This window comes from Pelecanus crispus, chromosome 27 (assembly GCF_030463565.1).
Source record: "Pelecanus crispus isolate bPelCri1 chromosome 27, bPelCri1.pri, whole genome shotgun sequence".
Classification (NCBI taxonomy): domain Eukaryota; kingdom Metazoa; phylum Chordata; class Aves; order Pelecaniformes; family Pelecanidae; genus Pelecanus; species Pelecanus crispus.
The window spans coordinates 1415966-1435413 of record NC_134669.1 but is presented as its reverse complement, the minus strand read 5'-3'; the positions used below and the strand labels follow the sequence as shown (position 1 = coordinate 1435413).

The following is a 19448-nucleotide window of genomic DNA, read 5'->3' as shown; positions in this document are numbered from 1 at the left end:
CCCCTGTGCGCGGGGGGGCGGGACGGGGGGGACATCCAGGAGCCCTCGGAGGGGGCAATGGGGGGGAACCCCCAGCGTGAGGGGGGCAACGGGGAGGACCCCAAATTAGGGGGAGGGTGTGTGAAGAATCGGTAAATACCCCAGTGCCGGGAGGGGCGCGGGGGGACCCCAAAACCTGGGGCGGGGGGGGAGGGGGCGGGGGAAGGCAGAGGGGCCCCCCGGTGCTGCGGGAGGAGGGGGCGAACCGCATTCCCTGGGGAACGGGGGGGGCGCGGGGGGATCCCCCTGCCCGGGGTGGGGGGAGGCGCCGCAGGCCCGGGGAAACGGGGCGGAGGGGGGGGGCGGGCCAGGCCCGGGGGGGGCCGCGGCCTGCGGGGGGAGGCAGGCCCGAGGGGGCGGTGGCGGGGCCGGGGGGGGATCCCCGCCTTACCGGAGGCCGGGGGGGGGCTGCGCTGCGGCTCCGGCCGCTCCCGGTGCCGCTGCCGGTGCCCGTCCCCGTCCCCGCCGCGCTCAGCGGCCATTCATTGTGCGGCAGGCGCGATCAGCCGAGCGCCGAGCGCCGCACCGCCCGGCGCGCCGCCCCGCGCACGCGCGCCCGGCGTGCCGCAGGCACGGCCAGAGGAGCGCCGAGCGCTCCCCCTTCCTCCCCGCCCCCCTCCCGCACTGGGGACACGGCGGGGCGGGGGACACGCGAGGACACGAGGACACGCGTACCCCTGCCCCCTCGCGGGGTCAGCTGGGGTCCCCAGGGCGGATCCCCGCGGGAGCGGGCCGGGATCTCTCTCCCGGGATCTTCCCCGCCCCCCCGGGATCCGCTGTCCCGGCCGCGTTAGGGGTGGGCGGAGCCTTTCTGGCCCTCGCAGGGCGCCGTCCGCCGCGGGGTGGGGGGGGTCACGTGACCGCGGCCGGCCCCGCCGCAAGATGGCGGCGCCCATGTGAGAGCGGCGGCGCAGGGGATGCGCGGGGCGGCGCGGGCGGGTGAGCGGCGGGTACCGGCGGGGAGGGGTGGGGGTGGGACGGGGACGCTGAAGGGGGCGGGGCCCGGAGGGGGAGGGGCCTGGCGGGGCGCGTGCGGGGTTTTGGGGCGCCGGGCCTTGTCCCGTCCCACGTGTTGGGGGGGGCTGTCCCCCCTCTGCCCCCCCGTCCCGTCCCGTTTTTGGGCGTCTGACCCCGCCCCCGCCGCTCCGGGGGCTCCGTGTGCCCCCCCCCCCCCGGCGGGAGGACCCGTCCCCTCCCGCATTCCCGGGCCTTGCCTCTCGCTCCCACTTTTCGGGGCTCTCCCCAGCCTCCCCCCAAAACCGGCCGCCCCCCCCCCCCCCGGGCCGCTCCGGTGCAGCGCTAACCCCCCCCCCCCCCCCGCAGCGGCCGCCTTCAGCGCCCTTCGCAGAGCCAGCCCGGGCCCCCCCCGCGGCCCCCCTGCCATGGCCGGGGCCTCCCCCAACGGCACCGGGCCCCCCCCGGGCGCCGGGGGCCCCCCCGGGGCCGGCGAGACGCTGATCTCCGAGGGCCGAGCCACCATCCTCTTCCCCAGCGCCAACGAGGTCTTTTACAACCCGGTGCAGGGCTTCAACCGCGACCTGACGTGAGCAGGGCTGGGGGGGCCGGAAGGGTCCTGGGGGGGCTCGAGTTTGTCCTCACGGGGTCTCGGGGGGGCTCGGGTTTGTCCTTGTGGGGTCATGGGGGGCTCTGGGGGGGCCCGGGAGGGGCCTGGGGGGCTCAGGTTTGTCTCATGGGGTCATGGGGGGCTCTGGGGGGGCCCGGGAGGGGCCTGGGGGGCTCAGGTTTGTCTCATGGGGTCATGGGGGGCTCTGGGGGGGCCCGGGAGGGGCCTGGGGGGCTCAGGTTTGTCTCATGGGGTCATGGGGGGCTCTGGGGGGGCCCGGGAGGGTCATGGGGGGTCAGGTTTGTCCTCATGGGGTCACAGGGGGCTCTGGGGGGGCCCGGAAGGGTCATGGGGGGCTCAGGTTTGTCCTCATGGGGTCACAGGGGGCTCTGGGGGGGCCCGGGAGGGTCAGGGGGGGCTCAGGTTTGTCCTCACGGGGTCACGGGGGACTCTGGGGGGGCCCGGGAGGGTCAGAGGAGCCCATGGGGTTGTCCCACAGGGCTTGGGGTGTCCTGGAAGGATCATGGGGGGCTCTGGGCTGCCCCAGGGGGACCCCGGGGGGCTCGGGGTCATCCTTGACGCCACGTCCCCTCCAGCTGCGCCGTCGTGACAGAGTTCGCTCGGCTCCAGCTGCAGCCGAAGGGGATCAGGGGTAGGTACCCTCGCAGGGTCCCCGTCCCCTGGGCTCCCCCTTGTCCCCGTCCTCGGGGTCCCCATCCCCAGGGCTCTGCTCCGCCACCGCCTCCCCCTCTCTTTTCCAGTCGTCCTCCCTGGGGAGGAGAAGACGGACGCGGGCAGCCCCCAACTGCCAGGGGATGGGGACGGTGACGCCGCGCCGGCACCTGACAGCCCCGAGGCCCCGCGGATAGCGAAGCCGGGAGAAGTGTGCGAGGTGCCGAGGGGGGGCTGCAGGGGCGGGGGGGCTGCCGCGTCTCCTGCGTCCCCAGTCGGGGTCTCTGCGCCCCCCGCGCCGCCGTCGGCATCGCCCTCTCCCCACAGGGAGGGCTGCGGGTCCTGGAGGCACTGGCGGCCTCGGGGCTGCGCTCCATCCGCTTCGCCAAGGAGGTGCCGGGGCTGCGGGCCGTGGTGGCCAACGACTTCTCGGCCCGGGCGGTGGAGCTGATGAGCCGCAACGTGGCCTTCAACAGGGTGGGGGACCTGGTGGCCCCCCGCATGGCCGACGCCAGGTATTCCCTCGGCGCTGCTCCCCGGCAGCCCACCCCGAAGCCTGCCGGGGAGGGGGACGCCGCAGTTCACCCCCCAGCACCCGCGGGACACCCTGTCCGTGGCCCCGACCGCCTTGATGGTCTCGCTGGGGTTCTCCCCCTGTACTGGGGGGGCCCCAAACTGGTCCCAGCATCCCCACAGGGGTGGTTAGAGGGGACCTCGCCCTGCCCCGAGGGGCGCAGCCCCAAAGCGGGGCTGGTTTGTGGGGACCCCACCAGTCCCCTCCCAGTGAGTGCTGGGCACTGGCTCCTGTGGGGTTTCCTGAGGGTCAGGGCGGCTCTGGGACCCCCCCGGGGCTGGTTGGGGTCCCTATTGCTCTGGGACCCCCCCGTTTCGCCCCCAGGATGCTGATGTACCAGTGCAAAGCGGACAGGGAGCTCTTTGACGTCATTGACCTGGACCCCTACGGCAGCCCCGCACCCTTCCTGGACGCCGCCGTGCAGGCGGTGAGCGAGGGAGGTGAGCAGCGGCAGCCGGGGAGGGGGCGGGGGGCATCCCGGATGCCCGGGTCCTCCCGGAAACACCCCCCCAACCCGCGCCCCCTGCCCAGGGCTGCTCTGCGTCACCTGCACGGACATGGGCGTGATGGCGGGGAACAGCGCCGAGACGTGTTACAGCAAATACGGGGCCATGTCCCTCAAGGGCAAGTTCTGCCACGAAATGGTGAGTGCCGGGGGGGGTTCCCCGAGCCCACCGCGCTCCTGCCGGCAGCAGGGGTGGGGGGCAGCGTGTCAGGGCCATCCCACATCCCCCCGCCCCCTCCCCAGGCCCTCCGCATCATCCTGCACAGCCTGGACAGCCGCGCCAACTGCTACCAGCGCTTCATCGTGCCGCTGCTCTCGGTCAGCGCCGACTTCTACATCCGCGTCTTCGTGCGGGTCTTCACGGGGCAGGCGAAGGTGAAGGGCTCGGCCAGGTGAGTGGGGGAACATGCGGGGGACCGTAGGGGGATCCCGTGCCCTCCCTCTGTCCCTGACCCCCCCTTCATCCCGGCAGCAAGCAGGCCCTGGTGTACCACTGCGTGGGCTGCGGCACCCACCACCTCCAGCGCCTGGGCAAAGTCACGAGCCACGGCACCGGGTATGGTGGGGCCCCCACGATGGTTGGGGGGGCTCACGATGGTTGGGGGGGCTCACACCTCAGCTTCTCCCTTCCAGCTTCAAGTACGGGGCAGCCACGGGGCCGCCTGTGGGTCCCACCTGCGAGTTCTGCCAGCAGCGGCACCAGGTGGGCACACTCCCCCATCCCCCGTCCCCTGGGTGCCCCCCTCCCGCACTGAGCCCCCCCCTCCTCGTGTCCCCCTCAGCTGGGTGGTCCCATGTGGGCTGAGCCCCTGCACGACCCGGCCTTCGTGGAGCGGGTGCTGGCGGCGCTGGAGAGCAGCCCCGGGCGCTTCCAGACGGAAGAGCGGATGCGGGGAATGCTCAGCGTCGTCACCGAGGTACCGAGACGGGGAGGGGACCGGCCCCGGTGATGGCTCAAGGCAGGACCGAGCCCCCCCACCCCCCAATTTTGGGGCTGGCACTGACCCTGCCGCTCCCCGTGTGCCGAGGGCAGGAGCTCGGCGACGTCCCCCTCTACTACACCCTCGACAGCCTCAGCAGCACCATCCACTGCAACACCCCCTCCCTGCTGCAGTTCAGGTAGGGGCACCCCAAATCCTCAGGGGAACCCCAAACCCCCCACAGCCCCTGGGGCACCCCAAATCCTCTGGGCCTGGGACACCCCAAACCGCCCCACAGCCCCTGGGGTACCCCAAATCCCCTGCCCCTCCTGCTCGGGCACCCCCAACATCCCTTCCTCAAACCCTGTGAATCTGCCACCGCGCCCCTCGCTCCCCGTCCCGACCTGCCGCGCCCCAGGTCCGCCCTCCTGCACGCCGGCTACCGTGTGTCGCTCTCCCACGCCTGCAAGAACGCCGTGAAGACGGACGCGCCGCCGGCCGTGCTCTGGGACATCATGCGCTGCTGGGTGAGGAGGGGGCTCAGGGACCCCCCCCGGGGCCCCCCCGCCCCGGGGCAGGGCTGAACGCCCCCTCCCCGTCTCCCCCAGGTCAAGATCCACCCGGTGAAGCGCGAGCGGCTCGCCGAGACCAGCCCAGCTTCCCGCATCCTCTCTGTGGAGCCCACGTAGGACCCTGCTGCAGCCCCCCGCACCCACCCCAGGGATGGGGGGGACCCACTGAGCCCCCCAAAGTGATCCTGAGATCCTGACCCCCCCCCCCCTTTGCCCCCCGCCAGGCTCCAGGCCTCCTTCACCCTCCGTGACGACGCCAACCCCAGCTCCAGAAAACGGGGCTTGAAGCGCTTCCCGGAAAACCCCGAAGCATTTTGGGGTCCCAAAGCCAGGGCCAAGGCTGGGTAAGGGCAGGGGAGGCTTCTCAGGTGTCTGATTTTGGGGTTGAGCCTCTAGCAGCCACCCTCAAACCTTCTCAGAGAGCCCCCCCACCATGTTTTGCCAAAGCAGGGACTAAGGACCCCCAAAAAACGCAGGGGCAGGGAAGGGTTCCTTGTTCTCTCCTCGGGGGGCAGCCTCTCCCTGCCCCCCTCACCCCCATCCCTCCCCAGGGGGGGCATCTCTCCTTCCCTCCAGGAGAAGCGGAAACGACACCAGAACAAACGCACGGAGCGGACGGACGACGACGGCGCCAGCCTGAAAAACTTCCCCTGCAAACGCTTCAAGGAGGTGGGGCCGGGGGGGGGGGGGGGGGAGTCGGGAACAAGGGGGGGGGGGGCCTTGGGGCAGGGCACAGCCCCCTCACCCCCCTCCTCTCCCGCAGGGAAACTGCTCCTTGGGCACCCAGTGCTGTTACTCGCATGAGGGGGAGCCCCCGGCCATCCCCCCGCCCTGATGCCGCCTCTCGCCCCGATTAAACCGTGCCTGAGAAAAATCTCGTGGTTTTTAATGCACTTTGGCGGGGGGGAAGGCGGGGGCAGAGCCCCCCCCGGTCGAGCTGGGGCCGCTCACGGCCCCCCCAGGCCAGCGCCAGGCACCTTGTACTGCACCGCGGCCAGGAAGGTTCTGATCTCCATGGGCTGCAGCGTGACCCGGCTCGGGTCCAGTTTGGGGACTGGCCGGGGCTGGGCCAGACCTGGGAGAAGCAGGGGGGGTGAGGGGAGGCTGGCAGCCCCCCCCCGGGACCCCCCCAAACCCCACAGTACCTGTGGCCGGGGTCCAGACCAGGCGGGAGACGGCATCGAGCGGCAGGTCGGCTCCCAGGCTCATCTCCTGCACCGAGGTGATGGTGAAAGCCGAGAAGAGGTTCTGGGAGAGAGGGGAAAAAGGGGAAAAAGGGGAAAATCCCCATCGGCGACCACCCCACGCTGGTCCCTGCAGGTGGAAATCGCCTGCGGGAGTGGGGAGCAGCCCCGGGAGCCCCTCGAGCGTGGCAGAGCCATGGGGGGAGCCTGGCTGCGAGGTCAGCGCCTGGCCGGGCTCTGCGGCGTGCGGTGGCTCACCAGGAGGTCGACGGTGACGGGCTGGGAGCCGTTGGCACTCTCGCCCCTCTCGAACTGGTGCTCCAGCCGCAGCAGGACGGTGCCGGCGTCCCAGGGCATCAGCGTCAGGAGGTGGACGTTGCGGGGCAGCTCCTGCCGCAGCGCCGAGAACTGCGGGAAGAGGGTGAGGGGGATGCCGCGGTGGACCCCTCCCCGGGTGGCCCCTTCCCCAGCTCACCTGCCGCAGGCTGGGCTGACCGCGGCGGTACGACGAGCCCCCGCCCGGCGCCAGCACCGCGTAGGGAGCCATGAACAGCTCCTGCGCCAGCAGCCGGTGCCGGTCGGCCGCCGACTCCACTGTGTCGAGGAGGACGAGGTGGCGGCCGCGGACGACCAGTCCCCGCTTGTCGGCTCCCAGCTCGACCAGCGGCTCCCCCACGCCTCGGTTGTCGTCGTACAGGAGCCGACGATGGACCTGGAGGGGACGGCGGTGATGTCCCAGCATGTCCCCCGACTCCAAGACCACCCATGCCACGGTCCCGTCACGTCCCCTGACCCCTGAGACCGCTCGTGCCGCGTCCCCTCATGTCCCCCGACTCTAAAACCGCCCGTGCCGCGTCCCCTCACGTCCCCCGACTCCCGAGACTGCCCGTGCCGCGTCCCCTCACCATGAGCTCCAGGGAGCCGTCGAAGATGCTGCTGCCGCCCTGCGAGCGATCTGTCAGCACCGTCAGCTGGAATTTCTTGTCCTGCGGGCAGGGAGGGAAGGGCCACGTGTGTGACGAGCTCTGCCCCGGGCTCAGCCCCCCCCCCGTTATCCCTGCTACTGCCCTGAAGCCAGTACCTTGATGAAGATGCGGCTGTTCACAGGGTAGTAATTCCCGGCCACAGGCTCCGTCTGGCTCAGGTTCCATGTAGGACGGTAGTTGCGCCTAGGGACGAGGCAGAGCCCGGTTACGGTGAGGGTGACGGGGGTCTCAGGGGGTTACAGCGAGCGCCTGGGCCGGCCCCGACCTGCGCTCCAGGATCTGCCGCCCGTTGGAGTCTGTGTAGAAGCGAGCGTCCGTCTGCAGCGTCGTCTCGAAGCGGCTGATGATCTCCTTGCCCCAGCCGTCCCTGGGAGAGGCGGGGGGGTGAGCGGGAGGCTCCAAGGGGGGCTCCCCCCTCTCCGGGGGCTCCCCGTCCCCAACTCACGCCACGGGGATGGGCCCCACGGTCCACTCCAGCTCCACGTAGGGCTGCCCCGCGCGGAGCCGCACCACCTGGGAGCACCACGAGGAGAAGTTCTGGTGGACCTCCTGCACCAGCGCGTTCTGCGAGGGACACAGCGCGGGGCTCAGCACCCTGGGGACGCCCCCGGCCCCTGGGGACGCCCCTGGGGGACGCCGTCCCCACCGCCTACCTTCACCAGGTGCGTGGAGACACGCTTGGAGCCGGAGATGGGCACGGGCTCGGAGCTGTTGGGGCGGAAGATGTAGGCACCCGACGCCTGGGGGCTCTCGTCGTTGCCGACGCTGGCATTGTACCTGCGGGAAGAGGAGGAGAGGCGGTGGAGGAAGGTCCCGCACGAGGGACGCGGGCGCCCAGGCCCCACCAACCAGCACTCACCAGTAGAAGCTCTGGAAGACGGGCAGCGAGATGCTCTTATCCAGGTTCTGGATCTCCTTCAGGTGCCCGGTGAGGGGGTCGAAGAGCACCCGGACATGCTGAGGGGCCAGACAGTGGCGGGTCGAGCGTCTGCCCCATCCCCCCTCCCGCACCCCCAGCTCCTCCCATCACCCCAGGACTGGTTTAACTCTGGTTTAACTGGGCCAGCGGGGCTGCGACCCCATCAGGGGCTTAAGGTCGTGGGGTCTCCCCCCCCGCAGGGACCGGCTCCAGCCCCCAGGACACCGTGGGGAAAGACCCCAAACTGCATCCGCCCGGTGCCCAGCACGCGTGGGGGGAATGCATCCCCCCGAGTAGGGCCGTACCTCATTCTGGATCTCCCGAGGCTGCGACAGCACCGGGGTCCAGGCAGGGCGCGCACGGGGGTCCCCACGGCTCAGCCGGGAGACCGCGAAGGTGCTGAAGCCCAGGGCGGGCACGGAGGCCTGGAAGAGGAGCTCCCCCGTGGCACTGCCGCCGTCCTCCCACAGCCGGCGGGTGAAGTTGGAGATGGGGACGACCTGGGGACGGGCAGGGAGGGTCAGGGGGGAACGCGGGCGGGCGGGGGGCCGCAGGGGCCGGTCTGGGCTCACCTCGCTGGGTATGGGCTGGCCCTGGGGGTCCGTCACCGCGTAGGACGCCCCGTTGACCGGCAGCCGGACGGGCCAGGACACGCGGCGGCCCAGGGGGTTGTAGAGGATGACGGTGAACTGAGGGACAGAGGGACGCCGCATGTTAGCCCTACCGGGACCCCGCAGCCCCGCTCCGGCCCCCCGCTGAAGTGCTCACGCGGCCAGCCGCCTCCGTCAAGGGACAGACGCTGACATTGAGGGCGTTGCAGAAGACGAAGTTCTCCTTGCTGCCGCTGAGGCTGGCCAGGGCGTTGGCGACCAGGACCTGCCAGGAGCAGGGGACGGTTACGTGGCACGGTGACGAGGGGTGCTCGCCGGCTCATCCCCCCCACGGCGGGATGAGCCGTGGCCACGGCCACCAGCTCCCGTCCTCTGGCCACCCAGACCCCAGCTTGTCCCCAAAACGCTGGCCAGAGGCAGGGGCCCGTCCCCAAAAAGGCCACCAGCTCCTGTCCCCCTCCCCAGACAGCAGTCTGCCCTATGGACGCGACGCTGGTTCATCCCCAGCTGCTGGCTCTGGCCCTGCACGCCCCAAACCCTCCCCATGCCCCCAAAACGGGCAGCCGGGCCCTACCTGGCAGCTCTCCCACCCCGCCGCCAGCTGCCGGGCATAGTCGTCGGCCACGTGCTGCTTCTCGGTGCCCGTCACGGCGTCATGGTGCTGGGCCACAGCCACGGCTTCGCCTGCCAGGGAGGGGGTGTCAGGGGAAGCTGGTGGGGGTCCCCGGGGTCCCCACGCTGGCACTTACGGAGCACGGAGCTGTTCCCAGGCCCGTAGGGACCCTCCTGCGCCGCCAGCCCTGCCAGAACCTCCAGCTGGCTGCAGATCTGCCGGGAGGGAAGGGAGGGTCAGGGCGGGGGACCTGGCTGCCTGGGAGGGGGGACCCCAGCGTCCGTGCTGCCGTCCCACCTGCAGGAAGTTGTTGCTGAGGCGCTCGTAGCGCTTGAAGGCGGGTCGGCTGGTGAAATAGCCCGTCCAGAACTGGTGGGGGCCATCTGCGTAGGGGAAGAAGTCATCCGTCTTCAGGGACCTGTGGGAAAGCCAGACTGCATCCATCCGTCTATCCGTCCGTCCGTCCTGCCTGCGCTCCCCCTCGCCCCTGCCAGCCTCACCAGGAGAGGTTGGCTCGGTACAGCTCCCAGAGGTAGCAGGATGGCGTGGAGTAGAGAACGTGGACGCGGCTGCCGTTGGCTTGCTGGAAAAGCCAGGGAGGGGGTGAGGGGGAGGCGGGAGATGGTGGGGACGTGCGGCGGGGGACGCAGAGGGGACCCCGCTCACCCGGGCGTTGACGTGGGCGATGAGCTTGTCCATGTTCTTGAACCACAGGTTGGCGTTCTCGTAGTGGAAGTCGGAGCCCATCGTCATGATGATGTGGTTGGTGCGGTAGCGCTCAGCCTGGCAGGGGCAGGACAGGGCAGCACCCCCCATCCTGGGGGGACCAGGACCTCCCACCCACCCCAGGGAGCACCCCACTGCCCAGGGGCACCCACCTGGCTGGCAGCGATCTGCAGGAAGGTGGAGACGATGCCATCCACATTGTTCTCCTCGCTGTCCTCATCCACCACGGGGGGGTCGGAGCAGAGCTGGTCCCAGCAGAACCCCGACGGCGGGTTGTAGACGTTGGGGAGGATGCCTGGGGACAGTCACCCTCCCCGTCAGCCCGGGATGGGGACAGGGACAGGGTTGGGATCAGCCCTGGGGATGGGACAAGGACAGATCTGGTCTGGGGACAGGGTTGGGGCCAGCCCTGGGAATGGAACAGGGACATGGACAGGGCTAGGATCAGCCCTGGGGATGGGGACACGGACAGGGACAGGGCTGGGATCAGCCGATGGAGAACGGAGTCAGCCCTGGGGACAAGGGAAAATCCCAGAGGGGACCCAGAGGATGGTGGCAGCCCCAGGAGGGGACAGCGGACCTGGGACGGGACAGAGGGACAGGTCACCCTCAGGAGGGGAGGGAAGGGGGACAGGGGAGCAGTGCTTAGCATCAGGGTGCCTGGATCCTAAGGGATTGGGGTGCTTGGGATCGGGGTGCCCAGATCCAAAGGGATTGGGGTGCTTAGCATCAGGGTGCCCGGATCCTAAGGGACTGGGGTGCCTGGACCCAAGAGATTGGGATGCTCAGGATCAGGATACCTGAAGCCCATGAGATTGGGGTCCCAAGGGATCAGGGTGCCTGGATCCTAAAGGATTGGGGCGCCCTGGCCTCAAGGGATTGGGGTGTTCAGCATCAGGGTGCCTGGATCCTAAGGGATTAGGGTGCTCAGCATCAGGGTGCCCAGATCCTAAGGGACTGGGGTGCCTGGACCCAATAAATTGGGACACTCGGGGTCAGGATGCCTGAGCCCCATGAGATTGGGGTCCCAAGGGATCAGGACGCCTGGATCCTGAGAGATTGCTCAAGGAATGGGCAACACCCATCGGGGCACCCCAGGACAGGCTCGGGGGGGGGGGGGGGACGGACGACGGGGACCCGAGGGACCCCCAGCCCCAGGAGGGACCCCCAACCCCAGGAGGGACCCCCAACCCCATCCCACCGGTGAAGAGGTCGGCGGCGGGGGGCGGCAGGCTCCCACTCGCCCGCCACAGCAGCTCCATCTCCCGCAGCTGCTCCCGCGTCGCCTTGTCCTGGTGGTCCACACGCCCCACGAACAGCCCATCGTAGCCCATCTGCGGGGAGCAGGGGGTCAGCCCGGACACCGGGTGCCCCGCGGGGCTTTGAGGGGGGGAGAGGTGGGGCTCCCACCTGGGCGAAGACGGCGGCCAGCTGGCGGGAGTGCCCGAAGGGGTCGATCTGCCAGGCCACGCGGGGGGTGCCGCAGGCCCCGAACTCCCGGCGCAGGAAGCGGCGGCCCAGGGCCAGCTGCTCGATGGCGGGGCTGTAGTGGGCGGCCGCCTCATCGCTCATGCACCAGCCCCCCCCCACGAACTCCAGGCGCCCTGCGGGGACGGGGACAGGGCTCGGGGACACGCGAAACCTCACACCAGCAGCACCCCGAGTCCCTCGGGGACACCCCAGACTCCTCAGCCTCCCCCTGGCCTCTGTGCCCCCTCAGAGGCATGGCCCCATGCACCCCCCACGCCCCTCTCACCCAGGGACACCCCAGTCCCCCCCCATCCCTGCATACCCTTTGTAACCCCCCAAAAACATCCCAAGAACACCCCAGTCCCCCCCACGTCCCTGCGCACCCCTTGTAACCCCCCAAAAGCACCCCAAGAACACCCCCATCCCCCCCACGTCCCTGTGCACCCCTTGTAACCCCCCCAAAACACCCCCGTCCCCCCCACGTCCCTGCGCACCCCTTGTAACCCCCCCAAAAAACTCCATCCCCCCCACGTCCCTGTGCACCCCTTGTAACCCTCCAAAACCACCCCCGTCCCCCCCATGTCCCTGTGCACCCCTTGTAACCCCCCAAAAACACCCCAGTCCCCCCCCACGTCCCAGCACCACCCCTGTGCTCGTGTCTCTCCAGGGACACGCCAGTGCCCCCCCTTAAGTCCCTATAGGGACCCCCCCAGTACCCCCCCCCCACCAAGTCCCTGTCCCCCCAGGGCACCCCAGGCCCGTCCCCCCCGCCACGTCCTCCAAGGACATCCCTGTCCCCCAAGAGACACCCCAATCCCCCCCCCCCGCCATCCCTCTGTGCTCGCCGTAACTCTCAGGGACACCCCAGCCCCATCCCAATGCGTCCCCACGCCCACGCCCCCTCCAGCGACACCCCCCACCTCCCTCCCAGCCGCAGCCCCCCGCCCCCGGGGACGCCCCCCGCACCCTGCTCGACGAGCTGGCGCACGGTGCTGCGCGTCGCCTCGTCCTGCTGCCGCCACCAGCGGGCCAGGAAGGCCACCTCGGCGTAGATGAAGCGGCGGGAGGGGTTGGCCACCAGCTGGGCCACCACCGAGTCCAGGATGTACTGCACGCCCGCGTGCTGCACCTCGTTATGCACTGACGGAGACAGCCGGGGCGGGGGGGTGTCAGCCGGCAGCACCGTGACAGGCAGCGGGGGGCACAGGGTCGCAGCACGATACGGGATACGGGGTCACAGCAAGATCCGTGGGGACGCAGGTGACATCCAGGGATTGGGGGGGGTCACAGCACAGGGGGGACGGGGTCACAGCAACGTCCAGGGAATGTGGGGGGACAACACAGGGTCATGGGGGGGCACAGAAACACCCAGGGGACGTGGGGGGAGAACACGGGGTCATGGGGGGCACAGAAATACCCAGGGGATGGGGTGGGGGGACACAGAAAGGTCCAGACGCCCCAGCACTGTCCCGAGGAGCAAAATCAAGACGCAAAGCAGGGTCACAACACTGTGGCAGGGACAGCAGGTGGAAAGCAGGGTCCTGTCCTTGTCCCAAGGGCAGGGTTTGTCCCTCTGCCCCCAACCCACACCCCCCCACGAGGCCGCAGGCTCCGTCTCCGGCACTCGGCGTCCCCTCACCCCCACGCTGGCCTCGCCGAGCGTCACCTCCACCCCCACAGCGGCCTCGGCAGCATCACCTCCACCCCCGCTGGCGCTGCGGCGGCCTTGGGGACGTCCCCGCCACCCCTCCCGGCCCGCGGCGGCGGGGACGCCCACCTCCGTAGAAGTACTGCTCCACCGTCTTGAGCCAGCCCACGTCATCGTGCGTGTGCGGCACCAGGTGCACGTTGAGGAGGCCGGGGCGCGTGGCCGGGCACGACTGCGGGGCGCAAGTGGAGTCTCTGAGGGCTCCTACGGGGCTGCGCGCACGCCCCACCGCCCCCTCCCAAACTGTTTCCGCAGGAAGCCGTTGGTTTGAGAGTGAGGGTGCAAACGGCTGCTAAAAAAACTGGCCAGGAGGCCTGGGTGCCCTGCCTGGGGGGAGAGGGGGCCAGGACGCCTGGGTGTCCCCCCCCGCAGTGACAGCGCGGCTGGGGCGCGTGACTGTCACGGTCCAGCCATGTCCCAGCCCCCTCCAGGCACCCCAGGACCCCAAACCCTCCTCATCCTCCCCTAGAGCCCCCATCCCAGCCCCTCCCCCGTGCTCCCAACCCCAGCCCGTGCCGGACCCCAACCCCTTCCCATTCCCCGCGCCCCGCTGCTCCCCCCATCCGATCTCTCCCAGCTCCCCCAGTCCCAGCCCGGCTGCTCCACCCCCTTCCCCCCAGTCCCCGCTTCCTCACTGCTCCCAGTCTCCCCCGGTCCATCCCAATACCTCCCAGTTCCCCCAGCCCCACCCAGTTCCCGTTTCCCCAGAACGCTCCGGTGCCCCCCAGCCGCTCCCGGTGGCCCCGGCCCCTCCCCGGCCCGGTCTCCCCGGGCCCACCTGGTACCCGCAGCCCACGGCCGCCGCCGCCGCCCCGAGCAGGACCAGCAGCTCCGCCGCCCCGGGCACCGCCATGCCGCTAGCGGCCGGGGTCATGTGACCGCCCGTTCACATGACCCGGGGGGGGGGGTTGCCTCGCACGCCCCTCCCTCTGGGCAAGCGGCAGCCAATGGACGGCGAGGAGCGGGGGAAGCCGCGCTCTGATTAGCTGCTGCGCGCGGAGGCGGGGCGTAACGGAAGGCCGCGGAGACCCCCCTACAGGCGGGGCGGTGACATAACGGTCTGCCACCAATGAGGAGGAGAAGTGCCCATGATTGACACCGCGGGTCCCGCCTCCCTGGGCGGGCGTTGGCAACGGCCCCTGCCGCGGCGGGAGAACGCCCAGTAGCCAATGACGTGTGGCTGCTCCCGAAACCCCGCCCCCGCCGAGCCGTGGTCGGCGGAGAGGGAGAGACGGGCAGCTCTCTCCTCCAATGGGGCGTCGAGGAGCCGGGCCCCTCACAGAGGCGATAGCGCCGGGGCTCTGCCACCTCCATGGCTCCCCTCAGACCCCCCCGGCTCCCCTCAGACCCCCCCCAGGCTCCCCCAGCCCTCACACCCCATTGCTGCCCCTGGCTCCGGCCGCCTGCAGCCACCATTCCCCCTGCCAGGCCCCCCAGATCCCCCAAGCGGGGTCCCACACCCCTGGGGCACCCCCAAGCCCGGGGCGGGGGGTCCACCCACCCCGCCTGCCCACTGACGCCGCAGCCCTGAGCAGGGTCCAGCCCATGCAGGTACATACAAACCACAAAGACCACGAGCTCTGCCCCAGCACCCCCTTTATTGCCCCAGCACCACCTTCATTGCCCCAGCACAACCCATTGCCTCCCCCACAGGGAGTGCCTTCCCCAGGGAACAACACCGGCTGTCACCAGGGAGGGGACATGGGCTGGGGGTTCTGCAGGTAGGACATCACCACGGCCGAGATGGAGAGCCTGGAGGGGGGAGAGACACCAGCCCGGGCTTCAGGGACCCCGGCAAAACCGGGATGGTCTCCCCGCCGTCCCCTCCGCAGGGGATGCGGCACCCCAGGGCCGAATCCGGCGCCGCTGGCACTCACATGAAGCTGCTCATCATCTGCTTGGTGTCCTCGGAGCTGCGGGAGTTGGCGAAGCTGATGAAGGAGCAGTAGACGGCGATCCAGGCGCACCACTTCAGCTGCGGGTGGAGGGGTACGGCATGGGCACCCTCTGGGGAGGGCCCCTGTGCCCCCTGAACCCCCCCAGGGATGGCCCCTGTCCTCCCTGAGTGCCCAGGGGATGGCCCCTGTGCCCCCCTTGTCCCCCGGCCACCTCAAAACCCCCTGGGGATGGCCCCTGTCCCCCCTGAGCCATCTGAGGATGGTCCCTGTCCATCCTGACCTCTCTGGGGACGGCCCCTGTCCCCTTGAACCCCCCTGGGGATGGCCCCTGTGCCCCCCTTGTCCCCCGGCCACCTCAAAACCCCCTGGGGACAGCCTCTGCCCCACCTTACCCCCCTTGGGACAGCCCCTGTCCCCTTGAACCACTTAGGGACAGCCCCTGTCCCCCCCCGGCCCTCAACTCCCCCCCCAGGGATGGTCCCTGTGCCCCCATGGCCCTTGGCCACCCCAGCACCCCCCCAGGGACAGCCCTCAGCCCCCAAAACACCATCCCGCCAGTGCCGGTGCCCCCACCTTGAGCATGAGCCCGCACATGCTGAAGACCATCCCCAGCAGGTTCATGTAGTCGGGTGTGGGGTCCTCCAGCGCCGGGTTGGTCTCGGTGGCCGGGGGCTTGTACCTGGGGGCGGGGGCGTCAGGCGGGGCGGGCCCACTCCCCTCCCGCTCCCCTCCTGCTCCCCTCCCGGTCCCCCCGCTCTCCTCCCAGTCCCCCCGGTCCCCTCCTGGACCCTTCCTGGTCCCTCTGGTCCCCCCAGTCCCCTCCCAGTCCCCCCGGTCCCCTCCTGGTCCCTCGAGTCCCCCCGGACCCCTCCTGGTCCCTTCCCGGTCCCCTCCAGGTCCCCCGCTCCCCTCCCGCTCCCCTGCTCCCCTCCTGGTCCCCCCGGTCCCCTCCCAGTCCCCCCGGTCCCCTCCTGGACCCTTCCTGGTCCCTCTGGTCCCCCCAGTCCCCTCCTCCCAGTCCCCCCGGTCCCCTCCTGGTCCCTCGAGTCCCCCCGGACCCCTCCTGGTCCCTTCCCGGTCCCCTCCAGGTCCCCCGCTCCCCTCCCGCTCCCCTGCTCCCCTCCCAGTCCCCCCGGTCCCCTCCTGGACCCTTCCTGGTCCCTCTGGTCCCCCCAGTCCCCTCCCAGTCTCCCAGTCCCCCCGGTCCCTTTCTGGTCCCTTCCTGGTCCCCCGATCCCCTCCCGGTCCCCTCCTGGTCCCTCGAGTCCCCCCGGACCCCTCCTGGTCCCCCCGCTCCCATCCAGGTCCCCCTCCCGGTTTACCCCGGTCCCCTCCCGGTCCCCTCCAGGTCCCCTGCTCCCCTCCCGGTCCCCTCCCGGTCCCCCGCTCCCCTCCCGCTCCCCTGCTCCCCTCCCGGTTCCCCTGGTCCCCCCGCTCCCCTCCCAGTCCCCCCGGTCCCCTCCTGGACCCTTCCTGGTCCCTCCGGTCCCCCCAGTCCCCTCCCAGTCTCCCAGTCCCCCCGGTCCCTTCCCGGTCCCTTCCCGGTCCCCCTCCCAGTTCCCTTGGTCCCCTCCCGGTCCCTCGAGTCCCCCCGGACCCCTCCAGGTCCCCTCCCGGTCCCCCCGGGTCCCACCTGGCCACCCGCGCCGGCCGCCGCGGGTCCGCCATTGCCGCCCCGCCGCCCGCTTCCGCCGCCGCCGCCGGAAGAGGCCCCGGTCCCGGCTCCGGTCCCGGCCCGCCATGGCCTTCCCGCGGCCCCGGCCCGCCCGCCCCGAGCTGCCCCGGCAGCGGGTGCGGACGCTGGAGTGCGGGCAGGGCGCCGTGCGGGCCGTCCGCTTCAACGGTGGGGCGGGGAGCGGGGAGCGGGGACCGGGCCGGGGGAGATGGGGACCGGGGGGAGCGGGGACCGGGGGGACCGGGGGGACCGGGAAACGGGGACCGGGGACCGGGCCGGGGGAGATGGGGACCGGGGACCGGGGGGAACGGGGACCACGGGGGGAGATGGGGACCGGGCCGGGGGAGATGGGGGGCGGGGGGAGACGGGGACCGGGGAGCAGGGGGGGAAACGGGGAGTGGGCCGGGGGACCGGGGACCGGGGAGCGGGCCGGGGGAGATGGGGACCGGGGGGAGCAGGGGAAACGGGGGGAGCGGGGAGCGGGCCGGGGGAGATGGGGACCACGGGGGGAGATGGGGAGCGGGCCGGGGGAGATGGGGACCGGGGGGAGCAGGGGAAACGGGGGGAGCGGGGAGCGGGCCGGGGGAGATGGGGACCACGGGGGAACGGGGACCACGAGGGGAGATGAGGAGCGGGCCGGGGGACCGGGGGGAGCGGGGTCCGGGGGTAGCAGGGACCCGGGGGAACGGGGACCGGGCCGGGGGAGATGGGGACCGGGGACCACGGGGGGAGATGGGGACCGGGCTGGGGGAGATGGGGGGTGGGGGGAGACGGGGACCGGGCCGGGGGAATGGGGACCGGGAGGAAGAGATGGGGACCGGGGGGGAGATGGGGGACCCGGGGCAGGCAGAGATGGGGACTGGGGGGGAGAGATGAGGACTTGGGGGGGGAGAGACGGGGACCGGGGCGGGGGGACAGGGAGCAGGGGAAAGAGATGGGGACCGGGGGGGAGAGATGGTGACTTGGGGGGGGAGGGAGAGACGGGGACCGGGGCGGGGGGACGGGGGACCCGGGGCGTGTGGAGATGGGGACCTGGGCCCCATCCCGGGGGGAGGAACGGGGGGACCTGGGCCCTGGGGCAGGGACTGGGACCCCCAGCTCCTGGGGATGGGGTGTCCGTTTGGGGTGCTGGGGGGGGGCGGTCAGCTCAGCCCCCCTTCCCCAGTGGACGGGAACTACTGCCTGACCTGCGGCAGCGACAAGTCCCTGAAGCTGTGGAACCCGCACAAGGGCACGGCGCTGCGCACCTACCAGGGGCACGGCTACGAGGTGCTGGACGCCGCCGGGTAAGGGACGGGGGGGCTGCGGGGACCCCCCCACCCCTTGGGGACCCCCCCCAGCCCCGCTGACGGGCAGCCCGCGTCCCCCCAAAGCTCCTTCGACAACAGCCAGCTCTGCTCCTGCGGGGCCGACAAGACCGTGGCGCTGTGGGACGTGGCCACCGGACAAGTGATCCGCAAGTACCGGGGACACGCGGGGGTGAGGACGCGGGGGGCACCCGGGGCGGGGGGCACCGGGGGGGTCGGGGCTTCCTGCGGGGCACCGACTCCCCGCTTCTCCCGTAGAAGGTGAACTGCGTCCAGTTCAATGAGGAGGCCACCGTCATCATGTCCGGTAAGGGAGCGGTTTCGGGGGGCTCTGCCAGCACCAGAGCCCCCCCTGACACCCCCTTTTCCCCCGCCCCATACCCCAACCAGGCTCCATCGACTCCACCGTCCGGTGCTGGGACTGCCGCTCCCGCCGCCCCGAGCCCGTCCAGGTCCTGGACGAAGCCAAGGACGGCATCTCCAGCGTGAAGGTCTCCGACCACGAGATCCTCTCGGGGTGAGGGACGGGGATGGGGCCAGCGGGGCCCCCCAGGATTGGGGCCAGCGGGGACCCCCCCCCCAGCGCTAACACCCCCTCTCCGCAGCTCCGTGGACGGCCGCGTCCGGCGCTACGACCTGCGTGCCGGCCAGCTCTACTCCGACTACATCGGGAGTGAGTGAGGGGGTGTGGGACGCTGGCGTGGGGGGGGTTTTCCTTAATTACAGGGGTTCCCAAGTTGGGGGGGCTTCCCGGGATGCCCCCAAACTCCTGTTATTCCAGGCCCCATCACCAGCGTCTGCTTCAGCAAGGACGGGCAGTGCGTGCTGGCCGCCAGCCTGGACTCCACCCTGCGCCTGCTGGACAAGGAGACGGGAGAGCTGCTGGGCGAGTACGAGCCCCCTCCCCGCAGCCCTGCGCCCACTCGGGGGGTTCGGGAGGGACCCCCCCCCGCCTCACCCCGTCTGCCGGAACCTCCCCTCCAGGTACACCGGCCACCGCAGCACGGCATACCGGCTGGACTGCGTGCTGAGCGAGCAGGACACGCACGTGGGCAGCGCCTCGGAGGACGGCAACGTCTACTTTTGGGACCTGGTGGAGGTGAGCGGGCGAGGCGGCGGGCGGGGGGGAGCCAAACCCGCGCTTTGGGGGTCCCAGAGGAGCCCCCCCCCCGACATCCTCGCCCCGCAGGGCTCGCTGGCGCTCAGCTTGGCCGTGGGCCGCGACGTGGTGCAGTCCCTCGCCTTCCACCCCACCCTGCCCTGCCTGCTCACCGCCACCCAGGGCCACGTCCAGCTCTGGCGCGAGGAGACCTTCCAGCCCGAGGGGGACGCCGCCAGGTGACACGGGTTTGGGGGGGCCCCCGTCCGCGCCCCCCCAGCTCCGCTAACGAGAAATAAACCCACAGCGTGCAGAGAACCCACGGCGCTTTATTAGGACCCCTGAGTGGCTCAAATAAATACAAATGCTGGGGAGGGGGGAACAGGTGGACGGCAGCACGGGGGTG

At 71.4% G+C, this 19448-nt stretch overlaps 4 protein-coding genes across 4 annotated transcripts; 2 read left to right on the top strand and 2 right to left on the bottom strand.

Annotated features, from left to right (window-relative positions):
• The first annotated feature begins 956 nt into the window (after positions 1-956).
• TRMT1 (tRNA methyltransferase 1) lies at positions 957-5681 on the top strand. Its single transcript, XM_075725201.1, is given in 17 exon segments — positions 957-978; positions 1363-1582; positions 2200-2255; positions 2365-2495; positions 2603-2790; positions 3174-3289; positions 3381-3493; positions 3598-3746; positions 3827-3953; positions 3956-4057; positions 4137-4271; positions 4388-4473; positions 4693-4801; positions 4883-4959; positions 5071-5190; positions 5398-5515; positions 5610-5681. Coding segments are annotated over 17 exon segments (1941 nt in total).
• Positions 5682-5793: 112 nt separating this feature from the next.
• Positions 5794-13937, bottom strand: MAN2B1 (mannosidase alpha class 2B member 1). The gene is made up of 24 exons (XM_075725124.1): positions 13842-13937; positions 13133-13235; positions 12322-12495; positions 11296-11489; positions 11087-11219; positions 10038-10180; positions 9826-9942; positions 9660-9742; positions 9457-9577; positions 9296-9374; positions 9121-9230; positions 8704-8811; positions 8508-8624; positions 8241-8435; positions 7876-7973; positions 7670-7793; positions 7462-7580; positions 7282-7383; positions 7112-7199; positions 6936-7016; positions 6506-6742; positions 6289-6438; positions 5992-6094; positions 5794-5921 (listed from the first exon to the last, which is right to left on the bottom strand). Exons 1-24 carry the CDS (start codon positions 13935-13937, stop codon positions 5794-5796), a joined length of 3003 nt encoding a protein of 1000 aa, XP_075581239.1.
• Positions 13938-14698: 761 nt separating this feature from the next.
• WDR83OS (WD repeat domain 83 opposite strand) lies at positions 14699-16629 on the bottom strand. Its single transcript, XM_075725233.1, has 4 exons — positions 16595-16629; positions 15535-15640; positions 14941-15038; positions 14699-14815 (listed from the first exon to the last, which is right to left on the bottom strand). Exons 1-4 carry the CDS (start codon positions 16627-16629, stop codon positions 14749-14751), a joined length of 306 nt encoding a protein of 101 aa, XP_075581348.1. The 3' UTR covers positions 14699-14748.
• Positions 16630-16701: 72 nt separating this feature from the next.
• WDR83 (WD repeat domain 83) lies at positions 16702-19285 on the top strand. The gene is made up of 9 exons (XM_075725123.1): positions 16702-16804; positions 17802-17922; positions 18010-18115; positions 18202-18250; positions 18334-18460; positions 18549-18616; positions 18725-18833; positions 18928-19042; positions 19133-19285. The coding sequence occupies exons 1-9, from the start codon at positions 16702-16704 to the stop codon at positions 19283-19285; spliced, it is 951 nt and encodes a 316-aa protein (XP_075581238.1).
• Positions 19286-19448: the final 163 nt, after the last annotated feature.